The following is a 22667-nucleotide window of genomic DNA, read 5'->3' as shown; positions in this document are numbered from 1 at the left end:
ATGCACCATCCCAGACAGGGTAGCACATACCACGGCCTTTGATATACCAGTCAGGGTGCACTGGTTGGAATGAGAAATAGACCAATGGGCCCACTGACGGGGATCGATCCCAGACCGACCACACATTGAGCGAGCGCTATACCACTGGCTACATCCAGCCCCCATGTAATAACTAATAAAGTATGTAATATATCTCATATGTAACAGCTGGACTCTGTGTGATGTCACTGACCAAGTCGTAATCAATAGATTCAAGTTTGCAAGATGTCAACCATTTCTTTTTGTTGTATGGTGTGATGTTTTCACTACTCAATCTGGCCAAGGTGACTCATACGTGTGTATTGGCTAAAATAACTTTTAATAACTAAAGATTAATCTACATGAGCAAGTTTTCCTCCGTGATATGTTTGTAAAAAATATCAATAGTTTTTCCCCAATGTAATCATGCACAGCAGAGTTGTGTGTCAAAGTGTAAGGTGCAAATCAGATGTGTGACACTGATTATCAGTGCAAATTAATACTATTATCAGGGGAAGCAATTGGTGAACTGTAAAAAAAGAGGAAATCTAGTGGGGTCCCGGAAATTCTTGAAATCCTACGTTAAAATCTGTGCCATCTGACACATTTTGGAGGAAAGGACAACTAAAATGCGAGGAAACGTAATGTTCCACGAGAGGAAAACAGCTGATCCGAGGAGAATTCTCACCCCTGTATTATCTATTGTGCAAATTGATACTAAGATCTATATTCATTTCTAGAGTAGTTATGTCTGTATACAATACAAAGATGCAATGTATGACTCAATGTCGGTATTGTGGTATTGACTGCAACTAACACAGTTAACTTCCTGATGTTGTGGATGAGGGTTTTGTATGTAGTCAGTATTTGATGTTACTATTTATATGTTCCCTTATTTCTTCGCATCAGTATATATTTAATTAATATACTTTTATTTAGTGTACAGTTGTTAGGCAGTATACACTAGAGTCTGAAACCACTAGGCCTCACGCTGGAACATGATTTGCTCAAAATGAGGGTTGCTAAAAAAACCCATTGATACAATCTCTGAAATGCAGTATGACCTCCCATTTTCTTATAGGTAGAAGTTTGTTTTGTTTAATGACACCATTAGAGCACATTGATTCATTAATCATCGGCTATTGGATGTCAAACATATGGTCATTTTGACAGTCACAGAGAGGAAACCTGCTACATTTTTCCAAACTGACCACACATCAAGCGAACGCCTTATCACTGGGCTACATCGTGCCCCTAATTACGAATTACGAATGCTACATTACTATAATAGAAATATGTAAATTACAAATGCTATAATACTGTGATAATAATATAAAAATTACAATTGCTACATTACTATAATAACAATATGCAAATTAGACATGCTTCATTAGTAAGATAACTACATGCAAACTAGACATGCTGTATCAGTAAGATAACAATATGCAAATTAGACGTGCTACATTGCTATGATCATAACAATGTACAAATTACAAATTCTACATTACTGTGATCATAACAATATGCAAATTAGACATGCTTCATTAGTAAGATAACTACATGCAAACTAGACATGCTGTATCAGTAAGATAACAATATGCAAATTAGACGTGCTACATTGCTATGATCATAACAATGTACAAATTACAAATTCTACATTACTGTGATCATAACAATATGCAAATTAGACATGCTTCATTAGTAAGATAACTACATGCAAACTAGACATGCTATATCAGTAAGATAACAATATGCAAATTAGACGTGCTACATTGCTATGATCATAACAATGTACAAATTACAAATTCTACATTACTGTGATCATAACAATATGCAAATTTCAAGGGCTACATTGACAATATGCAAACAGTAAGTACCACATTACTATGATTATAATAATATGCAAATTACAAGTGCTACATTACTGTGATCATAACAATATGCAAATTACAAGGGCTACATTAACAATATGCAAATTACCAGGGCTACATGATATAAATTACATGAGGCAGATCATTAATACTTGAACTGAATTGAGACTTGAATCCACAGCAATCATTAAAAAAAAAAACTCACAGAAATATACAATGGGTTTTTTTTACACAGTATCATAAAACATGAACACATTTTTATAATCTCAGATCATAGGGAATTTTGTAAAGTGTTACAAGTGTTAGTGTGTGAATTTTACAGGACCCAATATTTCACATAAAACTGTTTGTGTGTCGGTTACACGACTTTAGATTTATGTAAACTGCCAATCAGTTAAGCCTAGATCTCATTAGACAACGCAACTCAACTGGATGGTTGTGTCATTAACTACATCATTAGACTGCGCAACTCAACTGGATGTCGTGTCATGAGTCACATCATTAGATGACGCGACTCAACTGGACAGTTGTGTCAAATCACGAGTCATGACCCGTTCATACTATACGACGGCCGTCACCTGCAATCGAACATGTTCAGTCATGTAAAATGCCATCGGGCAGACTAAAAATTAATTACAGATGACTGTTTTTTCAAAACACTACATGACTCGATTCAAATCGACAGTCAAGTCACGTCATGTCGTATAATGTGATCTAGGCTTTAGGCTGCATTTCCATTGGTCCAGTTTTAGCTGCATGGATATTATCTCTGCCGTCTGCTAACACAAATTAAATCACCTGATTTGCACTGATGTCTTTTCACTAACACGTGAGCTAGCCATATAGCAAAAAATTAAATGTCCATCATGTGTTGAATTTTTTTCCACAGCAGTGTGGCTAGAACCGCATGGTGAATCCATAAAATGACATATTTTTGGACAATTACTCATGATTGCAAAAAAAAAACATGTTTGCTTAATTAATTAATGAAATCCATGAAATGACATCATTTTGTTTGTTTACCCATGATTATCTATGAAAAATTGTTTTGCAAATTGAACACAAAAATCTTATATTTTTAGTTATATCAAAAACACTTTTACTGTTTTTATCATGTCAAACCAAATTGAAATTATTTACAAAAGACATCTTTATAGGAGGATGGGATGGACTATAGATGGCTAGCTGCAAAGTGATAAACGCACTAATGGAAAGCCAGCCTTATACAGTTAACAGATTCAAATTTGGGCTCATATATTTTTGAAGCTATCTTAGTGCTATGAGATCACAAACCTATCGTAAACTATGACGTTACTATGGCTTATGCTTATGTATTTCTCAACCTACTGGTTTGTAAATTGAACACAAAAATCTTATATTTTTAGTTATTTCCAAAACACTTTTAATTGTTTTAATTAATCAACCTGAAATTATTTACAAAAGACATCTTAATAGGATGGAATAGACTATAGGTGGCTATCTGCAAGGCTTATGTTGTAGTGACGTCATAGCCTACAATGCTGTAGTGACGTCATAGCCTACAATGGTTTTACGAACATCTCTAGCCTAACTTTAAAAAGTTGCAAACTTGAGACAATAAATTTCAATTGCAAGTTTGTGGCAATCGATTAGGTCATACAAATATTATTCACATAACTGAACAATTGGTTACATGGGTAAAAATCACGTCACAGACTTCGCGTTACTTAAAAGTTTCGAATCAACTGTCGCAAAATATCATTCTCAATACTGGTTTTATCTCAAAGATTTTAAAACCAATCGTAGTTGTTATGGGTTTTGTTGGGGGGTGGGGGTTTGTAACCAAGCACCAACATGTTTTATCAATATCCCTGCAACTAGGGTTATAAAGTGAGAAACCAGATTTTGCATTGTCAATCGTTACAGCAAATTAAATTTCTGCCATCGTAAACTTTGTGGTTTTTTACCCATAACACAACAACATGAGAGGCATAACAACATAGGAATACCTCAGAATTAAATGTCTTGCCAACCATAAACTTATTCGATGTCTCTCACAGTTGCATTCATAGATGTTCGTTTTAATGTATGTTAAAAAAACCATTAATAATTAAACAAAAAACATTAAAAATAAAAAGAAATAAATGAAAAATTAAACAAAAATTTAATAATAAAAAAATTAACTTAAAACTTTTAACCAAAAAATATTTTTTGAAAAACATTCGATTAAAATTTTAATTAATAAATTTCTTCACATACATTGCGACTAATATCCATAAACCCAACTACAAACCAAGCTTCACTGATGCACGATCTATAATTTTTGACAAAATGGAGCAAAAAAAGTGAAACTTTAAACATCAAACTTAACATAAAAGCTGACGCCGTTTTCACGCTGTAAAGGGGAGACAACACACAACAACGACGGTGCTGATTATATATTACAATCCTAGCGGCAACTCGAAGCTGCCTGTTGATCAAGTCGCGCCGTTCGGTATATGCTTTCTGTTGCGGTGGCGTGCAGGGTGTCCATTCACTTTGTTCACTTTGTTCACCCCAGTGAACGGCATGGTCGACTGGTTTTTATTCGGGATGAAATCGCCGACAGTTTCTTGTTCCATGCTCTGTGTTTCATCTTCTATGGTCTGAAAGATGGAAAAAAACAAATTGTTATAAAGCCATAGTAGAGAGAATTTTTTTTTTAAATGGTATAAAACTGAAAACAAATTTGTATTCAGCTAAACGCTAAAATAATCATACAATCAGCTTCAGCTTCTATGTTCTAAAAGATGTAATAGACAAACTGAAAAAAACACACCCATAAAACTGAATTTATTTTTGTATTCAGCCAATATATATGAGAAATGAAGCTAATCGCTAAACTAATTATAAAACCATAATAGACCATCTGTTTGCAAACACAGTCAAAACTTTGTCTTGTTTAACGACACCTCTGGAGCACATTGATTAATTAATCATCGGCTAATGGATGTCAAACTTTTGGTAATTCTGACTCGTGTAGCATAATGGCATCTGGCGGCCACCCGTGTCGCATAATGGCATCTGGCGGCCACCCGTGTCGCATAATGGCATCTGGCGGCCACCCGTGTCGCATAATGGCATCTGGCGGCCACCCGTGTCGCATAATGGCATCTGGCGGCCACCCGTGTCGCATAATGGCATCTGGCAGCCACTCGTGTCATATAATGGTATCTAACGGCCACTCATGTACTATTCTTTATATCTCACCTTCCATTTGTTCTTGCCACACTTAGCACAGAGATAGATACAGATGAAACTGCTAGCCATCTGAAAAAACCCAAATGTAATTTATACATAAGATTATTAAGAACATATTTTAACTTCCTTTAACAGACAAATAAAGCATTTCTTTTATCAGAATACAAAAACAGATCTTGGAAAAATTAATTCACAACATATACGGCACAATAATTGAGAGACATGCTCTAAAGAAAAGTAAAATAAAAGCCATAATAAATGTATATTACAATAAATATATTAATAAATATATAGCAAATTATTTGTGTCCAGTGAACATTAAACCGTGTATAACACTTTTTCTTTCGGGATTTTTTTTTTTTTTTGGTCAATGTTTTTTAATAAAGTTCTCTATTTTGAAGTTATTTAAAGTATGTTTATTTAACAACACCTCTAGAGCACATTGATTAATTAATCATTGGCTACTGGATGTGAAACATTTGGTATCTCTGACATAGTCTCAGAGAGGAAATCCGCTACATTTTTTCATTAGTAGCAAGGGAACTTTTATATGCACTTTCCCATACCACAGCCTTTGATCAGTTGTGGTGCACTGGATGAAGAAAAAAAACAATCAGTTGAATGGATCCACTGAGGTGGTTCGATCCTGTGACACAAGCACCTCAGGCGAGCACTCAACCGACTGAGCTAAATCCTGACTCTGAAGTTACTTCTTCTTTTGACTAAGTTACCTGCATAACGAGCCACAGGACGACGTAGAAGATCTCCGTCTGACGGAAGAGTTCCGTGCCAAACTTCACACACACGATGCCTTCAGTCAGTGTCACGGCACTGGAACAGAGGAAAGAAATGATTAACACACCAGGACATTATAATATTAACTACAGCCGAACTTCACACACACGATGCCTTCAGTCAGTGTCACGGAACAGAGGAAAGAAATGACTAAAACACCTGGACATTATAATAAATGATTATCAACACACCATGATATTATAATATTAACTACAGCAGAACTTCACACACACACGATGTCACAGTACTGAAACAGAGGAAAAATAATTACAGCACCCCAACACATTTTTTACTAAAGCTATCTGGTGTCTGACACCCCAGCACATTTTAAACTACAGCACCCCAGCACATTTTGAACTACAGCACCCCAGCACATTTTAAACTACAGCACCCCATCACATTTTGAACTACAGCACATCGGCACATTTTGAACTACAGCACCCCAGCACATTTTAAACTATAACAACCCAGCACATTTTGAACTACAGCACCCCAGCACATTTTAAACTATAACAACCCAGCACGTTTTAAACTATAACACCCCAGCACAACTACAGCACCCCAGCACATTTTAAACTATAACAACCCAGCACATTTTAAACTATAACACCCCAGCACAACTACAGCACCCCAGCACATTTTAAACAATAGCACCACAGCACATTTTAAACTACAGCACCCCAGCACATTTTTAACTACACCACCCCAACATATTTTGAATTACAGCACCCCAGCACATTTTTTACTAAAGCTATCTGGTGTCTCACACCCCAACACATTTTAAACTATAGCACCCCAGCACATTTTAAACTACACCACCCCAACATGTTTTGAATTACAGCAACCCAGCACATTTTTTACTAAAGCTATCTGGTGTCTGACACCCCAGCATATTTTAAACTACAGCACCCCAGCACATTTTAAACTACAGCACCCAAGGCATTTTAAACTACATCACCCCAGCACATTTTAAACTGCAAGTTTTAAACTACAGCACCCCAGCATATTTTAAACTACAGCACCCCAGCACATTTTAAACTACAGCACCCCAGCACATTTTAAACTACATCACCCCAGCACATTTTAAACTACATCACCCCAGCACATTTTGAACTATAGCACCACAGCACATTTAAACTACAGCACCCCAGCACATTTTTAACTACACTACCCCAACATGTTTTGAATTACCGCACCCCAGTACATTTTTTACTAAAGCTATCTGGTGTCTGACACCCCAACACATTTTAAACTATAGCACCCCAGCACATTTTAAACTACACCACCCCAGCACATTTTAAACTACACCACCCCAACATGTTTTGAATTACAGCAACCCATCACATTTTTCACTAAAGCTATCTGGTGTCTGACACCCCAGCATATTTTAAACTACAGCACCCCAGCACATTTCAAACTACAGCACCCAAGGGCATTTTAAACTACAGCACCCCAGCACATTTTAAACTGCAAGTTTTAAACTATAGCACCCCAGCATATTTTTAACTACAGCACCCCAGCATATTTTTAACTACATCACCCCAGCACATTTTAAACTACAGCACCCTAGCACATTTTAAACTACAGCACCCCAGCACATTTTAAACTACATCACCCCAGCATTTTAAACTATAGCACCCCAGCACATTTTAAACTACATCACTCCAGCACATTTTAAACTACAGCACCCCAGCACATTTTTAACTACAGCACCCAAGGACATTTTTAACTACAGCACCTCAGCACATTTTTAACTACAGCACCCAAGGATATTTTAAACTACAGCACCCCAGCACATTTTTAACTTCTGCACCCCAGCACATTTTAAACTACAGCACCCAAGGATATTTTAAACTACAGCACCCCAGCACATTTTAAACTATATCACCCCAGCATATTTTAAACTACAGCACCCCAGCACATTTTAAACTATATCACCCCAGCACATTTTAAACTACAGCACCCAAGGATATTTTAAACTACAGCACCCCAGCACATTTTAAACTACAACACCCCAGCACATTTTAAACTATATCACCCCAGCATATTTTAAACTACAGCACCCCAGCACATTTTAAACTATATCACCCCAGCACATTTTAAACTACAGCACCCAAGGACATTTTAAACTACAGCACCCCAGCACATTTTAAACTGCAAGTTTTAAACTATAGCACCCCAGCATATTTTTAACTACATCACCCCAGCACATTTTAAACTACAGCACCCTAGCACATTTTAAACTACAGCACCCAAGGATATTTTAAACTACAGCACTCCAGCACATTTTTAACTTCAGCACCCCAGCACATTTTAAACTACAGCACCCAAGGGTATTTTAAACTACAGCACCCCAGCACATTTTTAACTTCAGCACTCCAGCACATTTTAAACTACAGCACCCAAGAATATTTTAATCTACAGCACCCCAGCACATTTAAACTACAGTGCTCCAGAAAACTTTATGAGGAGTGACATGAGAAGTAAAATGGAGGATATAGCGGGTAGGGTAAAATTTAGTATGTAGTCATGAGAATGGGAGTTAAAACTGGAGGTATATTGAGGTGGGATGAAGGTGTAAAGGGGGTATATTGAGGTGGGGGGGTAAATGAAGGATGCAGTCATTAGGGGTGTAAAGGTGGGATGTACGACTCACCAGTAGATCCAGCATTGCGTGCCGACTCTCTTGCACCTGGTATCCGTTACATACACGTAGTACTGTCTGAAAACACAACAACAAAACAGAGAGTTAATTAAAGTTTGTTTAACGACACCACTAGAACACTAGAAATAGTAGCCTGTGACAAGCGAAAAGCTGTCCAATTTTTAGACCTAGCAGGTCAATAAGCTGATAGAGGGGGCGGAGTAACTTTAGGTGTGAGATGTGAATAAGCTGATAGAGGGGGCGGAGTAACTTTATGTGTGAGATGTCAATAAGCTGATAGAGGGGGCGGAGTAACTTTATGTGTGAGATGTCAATACGCTGATAGAGGGGGCAGAGTAACTTTATGTGTGAGATGTCAATAAGCTGATAGGGGGGGGCGGAGTAACTTTATGTGTGAGATGTCAATAAGCTGATAGAGGGGGCGTAGTAACTTTATGTGTGAGATGTCAATAAGCTGATAGAGGGGGTGGAGTAACTTTATGTGTGAGATGCCAATAAGCTGATAGAGGGGGCGGAGTAACTTTATGTGTGAGATGTTAATAAGCTGATGGGGGCGGAGTAACTTTATGTGTGAGATGTTAATAAGCTGATAGAGGGGCAGATTAACTTTATGTGTGAGATGTCAATAAGCTGATGGGGACGGAGTAACTTTATGTGTGAAATGTCAATAAGTTGATAGAAGGGCAGAGTAACTTTATGTGTGAGATGTCAATAAGCTGATAGAGGGGGCAGAGTAACTTTATGCGTGAGATGTCAATAAGCTAATAGAGGGGGCGAAGTAACTTTATGTGTGAGATGTCAATAAGCTGATAGAGGGGGCGGAGTAACTTTATGTGCGAGATGACACTGACCTGATAGAGGGGGCAGAGATGGCACTGACCTGATAGAGGGGGCAGAGATGGCACTGACCTGATAGAGGGGGCAGAGATGGCACTGACCTGATAGAGGGTGCGGAGATGGCACTGACCTGATAGAGGGGGCAGAGATGGCACTGACCTGATAGAGGGGGTGGAGATGGCACTGACCTGATAGAGGGGGCAGAGTCACTGACCTGATAAGAGGGGGCGGAGATGGCACTGACCTGATAGAGGGGGCAGAGATGGCACACACCAGGGCGAGGCGCCACACGTTGATTATATGTGGCGGTGGCACGTAGAAGATGTGCTTCAGGAAGAACGTGTTCAGTTCTGAAATCTGAAATGATAAATACACGATTAATTAAAAACATCTACAGTTAAACCTTCTAAACCAGATAACATCGGGGACTGAATATGTATCCAGTTTAGTCAGGATCCGGTATCTTGACGGTGTTTTTTAATAGGGAAAATATCAACCAAGTCTACCAAGTGTTTTTAATAGGGAAAATATCAACCAAGTCTACCAAGTGTTTTTAATAGGGAAAATATCAACCAAGTCTACCAAGTGTTTTAATAGGGAAAATATCAACCAAGTCTACCAAGTGTTTTTAATAGGGAAAATATCAACCAAGTCTACCAAGTGTTTTTAATAGGGAAAATATCAACCAAGTCTACCAAGTGACTGGACGAGGTTGATATTTTACATATTAAAAAACATGAGTAGCAAATTCTATTTATCCAATAACACTTCTAAAATAATATTTTAATTAAATATTTAGTAAATCACATTTCTAATATCGCCTCCATCGGTAATATAATGCAGGGGCCTAGCTTTCATATACACAGGTACGCATACCTCTGCATACCACCTGAAAATCCCAAGCTAGGCCCCTGTAACGTCTTCGCTAATAGCACAAAGTTAGTTTGACTACGGTAACTAAATCTCATGTGTCAATGTCGTCTTCACTTGTAAATAAATTGCCTATTGACAGCAAAACATTATTAACTGGGTTAATAATGCAAAATATCAAAGGGTTTTTTTGACACGGATATATTGGGAAAGTCATAAGATAAATATCACATTTAGTATTAGGTTGCATATAATAATGTATTTTTAAAAAGGAAAAAAAAACAAATGGGAAAAAAAGATGTACCATAGCTCGTAAATGCCGAGACACGGTGAAAATAATGCCTTAGATTTTATTTATTAATGTTAATTGGTTGGAGAATATTCCTAATAAAGCAAAGTTATGTGTGTATTCACATCCATCGCGTAGAAGTAATCTGTTAGCATAATGTTAATCTGAGCGACAACTTAAAGAGGATTTAAATAAATAATCACTTTGCAGCATTCCCTGGCTAATGATTACACCGAGGAGTCTCAAGTGATCGGTTTAGATTACTTGAGGTCAGGAAAGAATAATTAGGAGATAACCATATGGACTTTTTAGATTTGCAGGTGTTATTGTGCATCTGATCTAGCAAATGTGTTTTTTGACTGAAGGCGTTAGCGTGACATTAAAAATGAAACCTTTGCGGGCATCAAATTAAGAGATAATCATATGGATTTTTTAGATATGCGGGTGTTATTGTCTATTTAATCCCGCAAGATTTGTGAGCATCAAATTAGGAGATAACCACATGTCCATTCTAAAGTGAATCGTATTTCTACAGAACTAATTGTATATTTGGTATTTCTTGAGAAAAAAAACAACCCATAATAGGGCCTCCACAAGTCAAACATATTAAGACTCGAATACTCGAGGGTCAAATTCGACCCAGACCAGAGTACCTGACACTTACACTAGATGATAATGAGACTAAGGAATAAAGTAAATTAGCAATATGCATCTTAATTCCAGCGCTAAACATGGATGCCAAATCATGCCAATGAATGAATAATAAACTAGTTTATTTTTTATAATAATAAAACTACTGCATTCCACTCATTCCACTTTTGTTTTCCCTCCATGTCTCACACACAGGTACCCCCAAACAGAAACCCCTAATACAAACAGTGATAAATGCTATACTTACAAATTATTATATAAGTTATAACATTACTGTAACATATCTGACGTTATTGTTTGGGGATACCAGTGGTCTCACAGCCCTATAATGTAACCTATAATGTAACCGGCGGCAACCATATGGCAACATGACATTTAAACTATAATTAAATGAGAGTGTTCTTCCTTGCACGGGTACTTGAGTCCTGTGAACGGACTGGAGTCTTGCTAGACTCGACCCGTGTCCAAATACTTGAGTACTCGTGGAGACCCTACTGGCTACAATTTAACTATAGACCCTTGAACCGTCAACTTGGCCTGTTCCAATTGATAATGATGTCACTTTCTAATGATGTCATTAGCTACCCGGGTGTTGTTTTCATTTGATCCCGGAAAAAGAATGTGATTTACCAATCACATTACCAATCACAATGCTGAACACACTCACCATCAGTTTACATTTGTTTGTTTAACGAGACCTCAAACATTTGGTAATTTTCGTGGGTTTTTTCGTGTTTTTCACATGTAGTCTTAGAGGAAACCATTTACATTTTCCCATAAGTTTGTTTGTTTTGTTTAACGACACCACTAGAGCACATTGATTTATTAATCATCAGCTATTGGATGTCAAACATTTGGTAATTTTCACATATAGTTTAACCTTCTGAGTACTGCAGGCGAGATATCTCGCCCGACGTCACGTCAATCGACATACTGTACACTGTATACAGTGCATTCCCCAATTCATATTTCCCGCCGTTTTGCACACGACACTCACCGGAAACGGAAATATAATAAAGAAAAAAGATTTTTTTTCAAAATGGTGGCTTTTGTTTTGATTTTTTCAATTGAAAATACCTTGAAATTTTGAGTTCAAAAAGTGGTTTTCGGCAAGTATTTTCGCTTAACAACAATGGCGGCACGTCGCGGTCATTTTCAGGGATCGATAGCTGATTGTGACAGCTAATTTGATAATAAATTTGATCGTTTTACCAACAACAAAAATTACCAAATATTGCAATATGAATCGTAGTTAGGGTTTAAAAAAAAATTCTGGTCAGAAAACCACTGTTATCGGGAATAATGGACATAAATACTGGACAGCTGGCCACAAATGCCCATAAGTAAACGCAACTTTTTAGATTTTTTGCCTAATTTTAATCACCGTTAGCTGATCTAAAAATAATAAAAATTGCAAAAAAAAACACAAAAATAATACTTACCGATTAATATATGAACTTTATTTCATGTATTTATAAAACATTTAGCTGAATATATGTGAGTAAAAATTACAAACTTGTACCCACTCAACGTGGTTTTTGTTAAAAATTAATCCAGTAGTCTAAAGGTTAAGAGAGGAAACCTGTTAAATTTTTCCATTAGTAGCAAGGGATCTTTTATATGCACCATCCCACAGACAAGATAGCACATACCATGGCCTTTGATATATTAGCCGCAGTGCATTGGCTAAAACGAGAAATAGCCCAATGGCCCACCATCAGGATCAATTCTAAACCGACTGCGCATCAAGTGGGCACTTTACCATAAGCAGCAAGGGATTTTTTATATGCAATTTTCCAAAAACAGGAAAGCACATACCACTGTCTTTGATATAACAGACGTTGGGCACTGCTTGGGATGGGGAAATATCTAGTCAGAGAATGGGTCCATCGAGGTGGTTTGATCCTGTGACCCATGCACTTCAGACAAGCGCTCTACCAACTGAGGTATAGATCCAGTCTATACAATAGTTAATCAATAGTACTTTGCAACTCAAACGTAAAAAGGAAAGATGGAACAGGAAGAAAAAAAAAACATCTCAAAAGTCAGAGTTACGTTTGTTTTGTTACGTTTGTTTTGTTACGTTTGTTTTATTTAATGACAGCACTAGAGCACATTGATTTATTAATCATCAGCCATTCAATGTCAAACATTTGGTAATTTTGACATATAGTCTAAGGGACGAAACCTGCTACATTTGTCAGTTAGTAGCAAGGGATCTTTTATATGCACCATCCCACAGACAGGATTCAAAAGTGAGAGTGTAAAAAGAAAATGTGAAATGATAGTGGGGATAGATAACTCAAAGGGTAAAGAGATAGAACAGGAAATAAAAATGTGAAATGATAGTGGGGATAGATAACTCAAAGGGTAAAGAGATAGAACAGGAAATAAAAATGTGAAATGATAGTGGGGATAGATAACTCAAAGGGTAAAGAGATAGAACAGGAAATAAAAATGTACCTTAAAGGTCGAAAAGTAAAAATGGAAGAGAAAAATATAGGCACCTCAAAGAGTAAATTGGAATGGTGGAATGGAGGGGGAAAAGAGGGGTGGGGTGTGGTGAAAAAAGGTATAATAGGGAAACAGAATGAACCTTAAACAATTAAAACGAAGAAAAGAGAAAAAATATGAACTTCAAATGATCAGGTGTGGGAATTGGTAAACTGTAAAAAAGAGGAAATCTAGAGGGGTCCCGGAAATTCTTGAAATCCTAGGTTAAAATCTGTGCCATCTGACACATTTTGGAGGAATAAGGACGATTAAAATGCGAGGAAATGCAATGTTCCATAAGAGGAAAACAGCCGATCCAAGGAGAATTCCCACCCCTGAATGATAAAAAGTTGGAACCAACATAAAATGGGGATTTCAACAGTTAAAACATTAACATAAAACCAGTCTAAAAAAAGTGTTTCACTGACCTGCCAGAACACAATGAGGATCCACACTGCAATAATTCTCATGTACGTAGAGTTCGGATCGAGCCAGCGTACATGAGTCCAGCTGGAAGAAGAAAAGACATATTTTGTGAGTTACTGAACATGTAGCACATCTGCATTACTCAGGGCTTCTAGAAAGTTTATAAAATTCACTAGCCATGGGATCAGTGATTTTGAATATTTACTAGCCACGATTAAAAATTCACTAGCCCTACTTTACTTTTAAGTTAATACAATTTTACTAATGTCGTCTAAAGAAGGATATTCATATTTACAAAATTTACTTAAATGCAGCATTTGACAATTCTTTTTTTTTCACTAGCCATCGGGCATGGCAATGGTAGTTATTTACTAGCCCAATATTGAATATCACTAGCCATGGGAGTGGGGTTACCATAATCTAGAAGCCCTGCATTACTACCGTAAACATACATGTATCTGAATTACAGAAACACAAACTGCAGTTATAATTCTGTCGAGTAAGAATCGAGCCATCGCATATCCTGTTAGAGCTGTAACGATACAGCGATACAGTATTGTATCGCAATACAAGTTTTAATAATTTTTGGTATAAAAGTTGAAGCAGAAACATACGAACTTGCAAACATGCACAGTAGAGCAATGAAAATGTAATTTTATTTTACTGTCAGGTGACAATAAAAACTGTCCTGTAAGACGGCTTGTGTCATGTCTTAAATTTTGATTAAGGTTATCAATGTTTCATAAACTTTCAAATAAACAGTTTAATTATTGATGATTGATATGAAAAGTTAAGTATCACGATATGTATCGTATGGCGACCCAAGTATCGGGATACGTATCGTATCGCGACCTCCCGTATCGTTACAGCTCTGTATCATGTCCAGTTAAAAGAAAAGATATACTACAGTAGTCAATTTTAAGGATTTTGATTGTTTGGTAGGGGCTTACATTAAGGTTGCCCCTCACAAATAGGATAGCCCTGATTTTTCTTCCTTTTTTCAAACATGTATTGAATGACGTATATATGTTTACATTCCAATAAAACAGTGAACAAAAGGCCTCTGCTTCTTCAAATGATGACGTGTGTGTGTGTGTGTGTGTGTGTGTGTGTGTGTGTGTGTGTGTGTGTGTGTGTGTGTGTGTGTGTGTGTGGGTGTGTGTGTGTTCTACTCCATATAAATGAAGATAAAAATATGGCTTGTATCCTACCACTAGAGAGTGTGCCCTACTCCAAATGAGATTGTGCCACCCCCACCCCCACCAGATATTGTTCCTATGGGTCTGCTGGTGTAATATATCAACTGACATAAAATACAACAACATATAATATTATATAAAAGATATTATTTCAGAACAGACTAAAATTATTTTATGTCAAAATAGTATAATCACTTAAGATTCATTAAAGCTTTTGTTCGTGGCACTTCTACAGTAATCGTACTTTTATATACATGTAATTCAGTTTTGTTTCATTTAACTATTGTCATACATATCAACTACCTGTAGCTACATGGTTTCGTATTGTCATACATATCAACTACCTGTAGCTACATGGTTTCGTATTGTCATACATATCAACTACCTGTAGCTACATGGTTTCTTATTGTCATACATATCAACTACCTGTAGCTACATGGTTTCGTATTGTCATACATATCAACTACCTGTAGCTACATGGTTTCGTATTGCTAAAAAAAAAAATTGAAAAAAATAATATAAGGATTTGGGGTTTTTTAATAACTTTGTATTAAAATACATTATTGATTTAAAAAGGTTTAGTTTTGGAACGATTAACTATTAAAAACGTGTTGGAGTGATATTATGTGTATAGGGAATCCTAACTGATTCAATGGCACCATTTATAGTCTCATCACTGAATATTATGACTTCTGGTAATGAAATTATAGCAAAACAGTTGAATATTCTATTTTATTACCCTCCTGGTAAAGATATAGCAGTGTTGTACAAATTTCGTACGCACCACCAGGTGCGTATTACAAACTGTATTTTGATTCGTCAACAGGGAACAGAGTCAATTTCGATTGGTTGGACAGCGACCTTATTAGTATAACGGGACTATTTTTTTCATTCATAATTAATGTCACGGTCAGTAACATCCACAACTTTTACTACAAATGTCATTCACCGATTCAGCAATGTCATTCATTAAAAGTTTTAATACAATAGTGTTTATTAATTGTTCATTAATTTGTTAATCTTATACAACTTCAGGGTTTGTGCCAGAGGGTAAAACCGATATGGCACCATACCCAAATGTTTTGGTAGATTTAAATTGTTTTAAGTTAACATTTTGACAAAATTAATTACTCTTATCATTACTGTTTGATTTTTCTTAACCCTAACCCTAAACTGAACCACTTTTCTTTCTGGGGAGCCCATCCCGCCCCCCCCTCCCCCCCACCCCCTGTTGACTGTGGTTGCATTTAATTCCACAGTGCCATACCCAAAAACAATTCTGGCACAAACACTGTCAACAATGAAGATGAAAAAACTGTATTTTGGGGGGACATTACGGTAATAAAACTGAACTGTGCCTGACTGATCAACAGCAAGTGGCTGAACATGTCTGGCCTCGTGCGAAAGCGAATCAGGAAATGTTTCATTTAACGACGCCAAAAGAGAATCAAGATTGGGTGATAAAGTCTGGTGTCTCATAGGAATTGGTCAAGGAGTTTCGAATGGCAAAAACACCCACAATTTTCCGACAAAATTTGACATTTCAGAGAATATTTTGTTTTTTTTAAAGTGAATCTAGCGATGTGGGATTCCATTCACCGTTTGACAAGGGTCTGTTGTAATCTATACTATTATATAGCTGTCCGAGAGGCAACTGGTATCATAAGCTGTGTTCACACTCCCACCAGTTAAACTGGTTAAACTATACTGGTTTAGCTTAAAACTCTTTAGGTTGCAAATGACAAGTGTTCACACTTGTAATCAGGGCACGTTTTGTTCAGTATCGCATCACGATTCGCAATTTTCAAACATCGCTACACAATTTTAAAACATTAAACAGTTGTTGCTAATCAATTTTCAATTGACTAGAAATATCGCTAATCAATTTTTTTAAACAAAATGTTCCTTGGTAATAGGTACACCAGTATAGGCAGAAGTGTGGTTATCCTCACTTGCGCAAGACTTTAAAACAACAATGGACTGTTTGGCCATTGCTAATGCAGATTTCTTGCTTATTCTGGCTGTGACATCACTGTCACTTCAGTCTTATATTAGTTAAAACTTCAAACAAGTTACGCTCACACTTACATTTAAACTGTTTTAGTTATACCAGTTTAACTGAACCACATAACGAAGAGTTTTTGTTATACCAGTTTAGTTATACCGGTATAGTGAAAAAATCGCATTCACACCTACATTTTAAACTGTTTTAGTTACGCCAGTTTAGCTAAACCACATACCGAAGTGTTTTTGTTATACCAGTTTAGTTATACCTGTATAGTGAAAAGATCACTTTCACACCTACATTTTAAACTGTTTTACGTAGTTATAACAGTTTAACTACACTACTTACCAGAATTTTTACCATAGGGTAAAATGGGTATGGCACCATACCCAAATTGTTTTGCAGATTTTTAAAAAAAAATTTAAGTTGACCTTTTGACAAAATTACCGTAATGACTCTTTTATCATTATTGTATGATTTTCTTAACCCTAACCCTAAACCTAAAGCATTTTCTTTCTGGGGGAGGCCCCTCATGCCAACTATTGACTGTGGTTGCATTCAGAACTCATATTATTAAATAATTATGAAATTAAATATTCAATTTCATAGTGCCATACCCAAAAATGTCTTTCTAGAAAAAACACATTTTAAACTGCTTTAGTTATACCAGTTTAACTATACCACTTACCAAAGTGTTTTTGTTAATGGAAATAAGAGGCAAAATGAGTTCATATTCTTCTTACAGAGAAAAGAAACAAAATGAATTAGAAAAACAAATATGTGGCAAAATTAGAATATTAGAATGCAACGAAGAAATGACTAATATAAATATAATAGAAGAAAAAAAACTACAACTAGAGAAATTAAGAGAAGAAAAATTAAAGGGACATTATATAAGATCAAGAGCGAAATGGGTTGAAGAGGGAGAAAAGCCAACGAAATACTTCTGCAATATGAAATCGAGAAATGCACTGGAAGGAGAAATAAAATATTCAGAAGTGCTATCATTTTTTTTAAATATGAAAAATGAAAAAAGCCCTGGGTCTGATGGATTCACTGCTGAATTCTTCAAGTTCTTTTGGATTGATTTAGATTATTTTATCATTAGATCAATAAATTATAGTTATATTGTCAAAGAAATGTCTGAAGTTCAAAAGATGGGTATCATTACCTGTATTCCCAAACCAAATAAGCCGAAACAGTTTTTTTTAAATTGGAGGCCTTTAACATTGCTTAAATGTATTTATAAACTACATGTAGCTTCAGGCTGTATTGCCAATAGAAAAAAACCCAGTGCTAGATAAAATAATAAGTAACGATCAAACTGGTTTCATTAAAGGGAGATATATTGGTGAAAACATTCAATTAATATAAGATATCATGCACTACACAGACGTCCACGATAGTCTAGGGCCCATGCTTATAAAACTTAAAGTCTAGACTTTAATAAAGTCCAGACTTTAACGTAATGCTATTTGAATGGCGTTGCCATGACGTTATTAAAGTCTAGACTTTAATAAAGTCCAGACTTTAACGTAATGCTATTTGAATGGCGTTGCCATGACGTTATTAAAGTCTAGACTTTAATAAAGTCCAGACTTTAACGTAATGCTATTTGAATGGCATTGCCATGACGTTATTAAAGTCTAGACTTTAAGGTTTATAAGCATGGGGCCAGGTCTCCTGCTTTTGGTAGATTTTGAAAAAGCTTTCGACTCTGTATCATGGGCATTTATTGAAAAATCATTAGATATTTTTAATTTCAAAGCCTCAATTAAAAACTGGATTAAAACTATATAATAATTAAATGTCGAGGGTGATTCAAAATGGCTTTCTGTCAGAAACATTTAAATTAGAAAGAGGATGTAGACAAGGCGATCTACTTTCTCCTTATATTTTTATTATTTGCACTGAAATTCTAGCTATATTAATAAAAAAATAACGAAAACATAAATGGAATAACAATCGATGGTGAACAATATTTAATATCCCAATACGCAGACGATACAACTTTTATATTGGACGGAACTCCTGGATCTTTGTTTAATACTTTAACAATATTAGAATATTATACCACAGTATCAACATTAAAAATAAATTATACAAAATCAAAAGCTATTTGGATAGGCAGTAAAAAACCCTCAAAAGATGTTTATCACCATTCAAGATGGAAATTGGAATGGAATACAACAGAATGTAAGATGCTCAGAATAACGTTTACAGTAAATTTACAATTAATTGTTAAAGTGAATTACCCCATAAAAATTAATAAAACTATGGTTAATAAGGAAGTTAACTGTCTTAGGAAGAATAACCATATTAAAAACACTAATAATACCTAAAATTACATACATTGTGTATTTACTAACTGCACTATCAAACCCATCCAAAAAAGAAGTTGACAATTTGAATAGATTATTTCATAAATTCAATCGGCAAAATAAACCCGATAAAATAGTACAAGTCTTATTAGCTCAAGAATTCAAAGATGGTGGATTACAAATGTTAAATATATATAATTTCATGATGGCTTTAAAAGCTTCATGGCTAAGGAGACTATTTTTAGATAACTCAAAATGGATTAAACTGTTTGAATCTACTACTAACTTATCCAATAGAGACCTTGTAATAAATGGAGATTATTATTTGAATATAAAAAGAAAGCAATTAAAAAACATGTTTTGGAAAGATTTTTATATATACTACTCAAAAGAATTTAAGGGTCAAAAATTTATAACCAAATAAGTTTCAGAGTGTATTAGATTGATGATGTAAACTACACCAAAAATTTAATTTATTGTTCCATATTTACAAAAACCCACAAATAAACATCACTGTATACAAGAAAGTCACATGACATGCTGTCAAAGTTGAAGGTTGTCAAACATGAATTTTACACATTAGAACATTCGTTTAATAGTGTGTGAATCCACCCCTGGCGCGAATACAATCGACACATCGTTGCCTCATGCTGTTGATCAGACGTCTGAAGAACTCTTGGGGAATGGCCTGCCACTCTGCCATACGAAGTTGACCCAGATCATGAAGGTTGGCCGGAGGGGCATGGTTATCCCGAACTCTCCTGCCTAATTTGTCCCAGGCGTTCTCTATTGGGGCCAAGTCAGGCGAATATGCTGGCCAATCCATCCTGGCGATACCTTGTTGTCTGAGAAAGTCTGTTACCACCCTGGCGCGGTGGGGTCTGGCATTGTCATCCTGCAGAACTGTCCCGCCGCCAATCTGCTGAAGGCCTGGGAGAACCAACGGCCGGATAATCTCATTCAGATAGCGCATTCCATTCAGAATGCCATCCACCACATAGATGGGGGGTCCTGTGGTGGATAGAGATGCCGCCCCACACCATGACGCTGCCACCACCGAACCAGTGACATTGTCTAACGTTAACGTCAGCGAAGCGCTCCCCAGGATGTCTGTAGACACGAACCCGACCGTCATTGAACTGGAGACTAAACCTGGACTCATCAGTGAACATCACTCGACCCCACTGAACACGTTGCCACCGCAGTTGAAGCGTGCACCAGTGACGTCTGGCCGTTCTGTGACGTGGTAGGAGTGGTGGTCGAACAGCCTGGTGACGGCAACGTAGATTATTGGCTCTCAGACGATTGCGTATGGTTTGATCAGACACTCGAGTTCCAGTCGCAGTCCGCAGATTGTCACGTAATCGGCGTGCAGTGGTTGTGCGTTGACGTAGAGCCATATTGGTGATGTAGCGGTCCTCTCTATTTGTAGTGCTTCGGGGTCTTCCCGAACGTGTACGATTTCGAACAGAATTCGTTGCTTGGTACCGTTGCCACAGCCGGCCAACGACACTCTGACTGACACCAAATCTCAGAGCAACATTTCTTTGCGTATTGCCATCCTGAAGCCAAGCAATAGCCCTTCCTCGATCTTCGATAGTCAGTTGAAGTCGTACCATTGTCGAATTTGGAGTGTGCACCGTACACGAACGCAAGCTCAAATTATACGGAAATTCAGCATTGGGAACATGGAATACACGTGCAAAGCGTGCAAATGAAGCGCTTTGTGAAAAAGCAAGTTATGGGCACTTAGCAGACCTTTCGCTTTCGCCCTAATTTACGTGCAAATGTAAGCATGTTTCGCCATTAGAACTAGTCGACAGTGTCAATGACAGTGGATTTTAATTCATTTATGGGTTGCTTAGACCCACTTTCGTCAAAATGGAACAATACCATGCGTGAATACCAGAATCGCCTCAATACCTGACACTCAGTAAACCAGAATCACCTCAATACCAGACACTCAGTAAACCAGAATCACCTCAATACTGGACAGTCAGTAAACCAGAATCACCTCAATACCGGACACTCAGTAAACCAGAATCACCTCAATATCAGACACTCGGTAAACCAGAATCACCTCAATACTGGACACTCAAGTAAACCAGAATCACCTCAATACCGGATAGTCAATAAACCAGAAACACCTCAATACCGAATACTCAGTAAACTAGAAACACCTCAATACCGGATAGTCAATAAACCAGAAACACCTCAATACTGGACACTCAGTAAACCAGAATCACCGCAATACTGGACACGCAGTAAACGAGAATCACCTCAATACCGGACACTCTGTAAACCAGAATCACCTCTTATAATTGGACATTTTACTTGGTACCATGTTTGTCTGGTTTACAGTGGCTTGACTGTACTCAGTGATTAAATGAAATGTCTTGAGCAAGCACGAAATCACAATTCACATGAAGATTTAATGAGAAATAATATCAGTTGTTACCTGATGACCTTTAAAAAAAAAGACTTTCAAAGCAAATGGACTGTAATGTGATATTTTTGTTTTAATGGAAGAGTTTTAAGTATGTAAAAGGCCTCCGCGTTCAAATCTAGGCAGTATAAAAATGTCTAAACTGAAAGTATGACATCTGGTATTCGAATATAGTCAAGGATTAGCAAACACAATAAGGGAGCGGGGCCGTGTTTAACCATCACACTGGTAGGTACTGGTGTTCACATTTCAGTACTGGCTTCTATATTACGACAGCCCCACTCCCAAGGCTAGTGATATTCAATGTTGGGCTAGTAAATAACTACTATTACCATGCCCGATGGCTAGTGAAAAAAAGAAGAAGTCAAATGCTGCAGTTAAGTCAATTTTGTAAATATGAACATCTTGCCCCCAACCCAAGCCCCCAATGTTAGTGTTTTAAAGCTTTATCTCCACCTTTAGGTGACATATCTGATTATTACTATAATTTAGTAAAATTGTATTTACTTAAAGTAAAGGATGGCTAGTGAATTTTTAATTGTGGCTAGTACATTTTTAAAAT

General features: G+C 36.7%; 1 protein-coding gene across 1 annotated transcript in view; it reads right to left on the bottom strand.

Moving 5' to 3' along the window:
* Positions 1–3016: 3016 nt before the first annotated feature.
* Positions 3017–22667, bottom strand: part of LOC121376749 (phosphatidylserine synthase-like) — an 81693-nt gene continuing 62042 nt past the window's right edge. The window contains exons 8-13 of the mRNA XM_041504517.1: positions 14137–14218; positions 9650–9762; positions 8560–8625; positions 5840–5939; positions 5118–5177; positions 3017–4513 (exon numbers count right to left, since the gene is read on the bottom strand). Coding sequence (XP_041360451.1) covers positions 4346–4513; positions 5118–5177; positions 5840–5939; positions 8560–8625; positions 9650–9762; positions 14137–14218 — 589 coding nt within the window. The 3' untranslated portion in view covers positions 3017–4345. The remainder of the gene's footprint in view (positions 4514–5117; positions 5178–5839; positions 5940–8559; positions 8626–9649; positions 9763–14136; positions 14219–22667) is intronic.

The sequence above is a fragment of the Gigantopelta aegis genome, chromosome 7, assembly GCF_016097555.1.
Source record: "Gigantopelta aegis isolate Gae_Host chromosome 7, Gae_host_genome, whole genome shotgun sequence".
Taxonomy (NCBI): domain Eukaryota; kingdom Metazoa; phylum Mollusca; class Gastropoda; order Neomphalida; family Peltospiridae; genus Gigantopelta; species Gigantopelta aegis.
Note: the sequence above shows the minus strand (reverse complement) of the source record. Positions and strands in the feature narration are given on the sequence as shown.